The sequence below is a fragment of the Oxyura jamaicensis genome, chromosome 27 (genome assembly GCF_011077185.1).
Source record: "Oxyura jamaicensis isolate SHBP4307 breed ruddy duck chromosome 27, BPBGC_Ojam_1.0, whole genome shotgun sequence".
Classification (NCBI taxonomy): domain Eukaryota; kingdom Metazoa; phylum Chordata; class Aves; order Anseriformes; family Anatidae; genus Oxyura; species Oxyura jamaicensis.
Window position 1 is genome coordinate 1,855,618 of NC_048919.1, and position 4,148 is coordinate 1,859,765.

The window sequence follows — 4,148 nt, forward strand, 5'->3', positions numbered from 1 at the left end:
GCTGATTTTATTTTTTTATCTTTTATTTATTTAGAAGATTCTTAGGCAGTGAAATTGTAGGAGGTTGAAAGCAGATATTTGAGCAGGGGACATGATTGGTTATGACAAAAAGTAAGTGGGGTCTAATTAACAATACTTTTTTTTTTTGATGGTGGTGGTGGTAGTTTTTTTTTTTCCTAATTCTCTTTATGATATTCAAGATACAGAGATCTATCTGGTTGTGAAGATAAAGGAAAAGTGTAGGGGGTTTGAAATTGAAAGTAGAATGTAAATTATAAGACACATGCTCGGCGTTATTAAGGAGTTTATTGTAACAAGCACATTTTTTCCCATAAGACATCGGAATTCTTAAGGTATTCTTCTGGAAGCTGGTCAAAGGCCTGGGGGCCCAGATTCAGCAGATTAAGGTGATCAAATTTACTTAAAGACATTAAAATACACTTTGAAGGACCAGTTTCACTTGCTCTGAAACTCCTGTGGAAATGTACCCTGCTCAATTTATTGGTACATAATGTTGATTTGTAGGGTGTCATTGCTTTCATTTTTTTTCTACAGTGAGACTCTCAGATACTGTAGGAATCTTGTACTGTGTTTTCGTTCTTGTGTTATATAGTGGCCAGGCTAAATAATTGTAATAAATCCTGATTTGTGATCAAAATAGTATTTTTGATATATTTTGCCTTAGATTCATAGTTGAGAAATCATTATTTTGCTGAATTCTGTGACAAGCATTTCACTGTTCCAAAAAGGTGGAAAATACTGTGTGTGGGGGGAGGTTGGTAATGAAAAGTGAAATGTAGACAGTGATGGGAAGAAAACCAAGATTTTCTTATTAAGTGGGCACCATCACAAAATGTAGGTGATTTCAGCTACAGACTTGACTTGATTCAGATCCCATTTAAAATATAGTTTATATCCTGAGGTGGTGGCAAAAGGAGGAATATGCTTCAGTATTGCATCTTTAAAAACCTTTCATAAAAAAGCCCTTCTCTTAGATATACATGGGACAGCACAAATAATGCATATGAAAATCTGAAACACACATATCCTTCTCAGAAATTCATTAAGAACATGGTTAATTAACTAGTCATAAAGGAAAATTCTCTTTTTTTTCCTGTACTCCTTATGTTTTAGTCTGCATATATGATAAGAACTCTTAATGAGGAATAAAGAATGAAGACGTAGTTAGGTTGTGAAAAAATTTCATGTCTGGGTAGCTTACAGAATGGAAATATTTTTCATGAGATTTTTTTTTCTGGCTTGTGTAAGTCCTGTCCAGAAATCATTACAGATCAAGTGATTCTCTGCTTGACGTACAGTTGCAGAGCAGGAAAGGTTTTTTCAAAGAAGTTAAATGATGTGTGAATTCAGGAACCAGATATAATGAGATGAGGTTTGGCAAAGGAACAAGGCTCAGTGTTAAAACAAGTAAGTGAATGATCTGAACAAAGTATTTTTCAAAAATATTGGGAAACTTGGTGCGTGGAAATGGCAGTACTTGTCCTGCCATTATTCACATATATAGGTCCTTTATATTAAATGATCTTGGCAAGGAAATCTTTTTCCATATCTACTGCTTTTAGGGCTGGATTGAACATGTGGATGGACCATTTAGTGCAAAGGTAGTGCACAGTATTAGCTAGTGGAGGGAAGCTCTTGTGTGACAGATGAATCTGTATGTCTGTACAGTAACTCCAAGAAGCAGAGAAAGGAGAAGATGATGGCATTTCAGAGACTCTGGAAGTCTCTGCCCAATTAAAACAAACAAAAAACAACAAAAACAAAACAAAACAACAATCAACAACAAAAAGTAATATATATATATGTATATATAAAAGTGATTTTATATGCATTAACAGAGGTAGAAGAGGCTGGGGAAGTTCTGCCCCTGTGGAATACTGAACCAGGTATCCTAGACATTCATCCTGACTTTTCATTTGCATATTCCCCTGCAAAATCATGTCATTTTATTGACATGAAACTGTCTAGGAGACAGAGATGAGTCAGAGGTATGTGCTAATGGTGATATATGTTTTCCCAGTTATTGTCTTTTGCATATACTTATCTGGACTAAAAGTTGTATGATGTTTTTGTTCATGGATGTGTCACTGTGTGACTTCAGTATCCAACTGGAAAGTCACCTTTGGAAGTGGAATGCAGCTGGTGGTGAAACCTGGTAGGTAGAAATCCAACCTAAATGAGTAGGGATAGGAAAGCCAAATTCCCATTTCTGTGACACTGGTATTAAAATTTCATTGTTCTTTTCTTTTGTGCATGATCAAAAGTCAAGACTGACCTTGCATCAGGGACAAAACTCATTATGAAGCTAAATAGGTGCTTGGAAGCGATGGGGAAGTCTTACAAGAGAGTACACTTTTCACTTTTTATGTCTCATTGAAAGATAAAACCTTTATTTCATTTGCAAATACTCAAAATAAGTTTAATACAGGTTTTGGAGCAATGAATAGAATATTTTTCCAGTCAGCCTCTACAAACATCTATTGTCCTCTCTGCAGGGGAGAGAGATAATATTCATCCCAAAGGACTGAATGCTAGATATTTATTTTTATTCAAAGAGAATAAACAAATCAATCAGTTACAGCTTTATACCTGAAGAAAGGAGTCCCATGCCACATAATCATTTTCTTCAGCACTATGTTTCCAGAAATCTCCAAAAGCTGCTTTTTATTTCCATTCTTCAGAACTTGTCTAAGTTTATTTTCAGGAACTGCAATTTGTGTCTTTACTGAGAACACTGTCTCAAAGCAGAAAGAAATGGCTAATTAAGAAAATCTTGAAGGGAGATCTAAACTAATATTTTCATAGAATTTACGTGTGAACAATGAGTTTTTTAAAAATGCCAAGGCAAAAAACACAGCTCAGGAGCTAATAAACTGCTGGAGAGAGAAAACACCTACAGTTTTTTTTTTTTTTTGTTAAGGCAAACACTGTGTGAATATATATGGATACAAATTCACCTTTGTTAAGTAGAGCTCAACTAAGAGTAAAATCAAGTAAGTATTAAACCTATCTTAATTAAGATTAAGCACTATTTGGCCAATGTTCAAATATTACATTATTAAAATTATATTCATTTTCCATTCTCAATTTTTTCTTTTAAAGATGAGTGCGATATGAGTATGGTTTTGTCAAAAGTTCTACTGAGGTATACCTTCATGTTTCAAATAATATTGCTCCTTTATTGCTTTCATATGAAAAGAATAGAGTACTAAACTTACATGTTCAGAGAAACAGATTTTATGCCATGGCCATGCCTACCTGGGAAACTTGGGGTAGGTTAGATGTCTCTCTAGCACAACGCTGGATGGCTGGACTGTTCTGCTGAAGAAAGACTGTCAGGCTGGCTCTGAGAGCCCCAAGGGTGTTCATGGCCTTTCCTGACATAAGCTCAGCTGAGCCCTTATTCCCCAGTTTCGCTTCCTCTTCCTCGAGCTATTGATCAGCAGATTTGTCAGGACAGGGAAGCATGGAGTAAGGAGAGGTGCAGCTTCTCCAGTGGGGGCAGGCTGGGATTTTTGTAATGGGAGGAAATGCTGTGAGGCTATGAGAACTACAAGCTGACGTTTGTCTCAGGGACCAGGCTGTCCGTCCTACCAAGTGAGTATGGAGCTTGCCATAGGTGTTCCATATGGGACTCCTTCTACAGATGTTGTTCCATTTCCATCCTTTACCCTTCACCTTTGCTGAGCTGAAATGCCTTCTCTCCGATTGCAGGCTCTGAGACTGCCCTGGGTGCAGTATTTAATGAGGTTTTGGATGGTTGGAACAAGCTTCAACTTGAGGTCTGCATGCCCTTGGGAAAGGGTGACCTGAGTGTTGTTTGGAAAGGGTCTTTGCCAGTCACATGAAGGGCTTCCTTGTTATGGGGAGATGAGAGCTTTTCTGTAATGGTGTTTGTTGCTGTGAGTGCCGACTGGAAGAGGTTCACTTTTGGAACTGGAACAAAGATTTGTGAAAAGCCTCGTGAGCACAGTTACAGTTACTGGGGACAGGGACAGGAGGAGTTTTAGTTTTGCATCTCAGTTTTGGACTGTTACATCCCACGAACCCAGACTCTTCCAATTGTGGCCTAGGATCCTTCAGACCCATCTTACCCTTCTGCTGCCCCTCCTAGCCTTGGCATGTTT

The 4,148-nt window shown here is 37.5% G+C and overlaps 1 protein-coding gene across 1 annotated transcript in view; it reads left to right on the top strand.

Moving 5' to 3' along the window:
* The first annotated feature begins 2,100 nt into the window (after window positions 1–2,100).
* LOC118178731 (T cell receptor alpha chain MC.7.G5-like) overlaps window positions 2,101–4,148 on the top strand; it is a 64,943-nt gene continuing 62,895 nt past the window's right edge. The window contains exon 1 of the mRNA XM_035347475.1: window positions 2,101–2,176. Coding sequence (XP_035203366.1) covers window positions 2,101–2,176 — 76 coding nt within the window. The remainder of the gene's footprint in view (window positions 2,177–4,148) is intronic.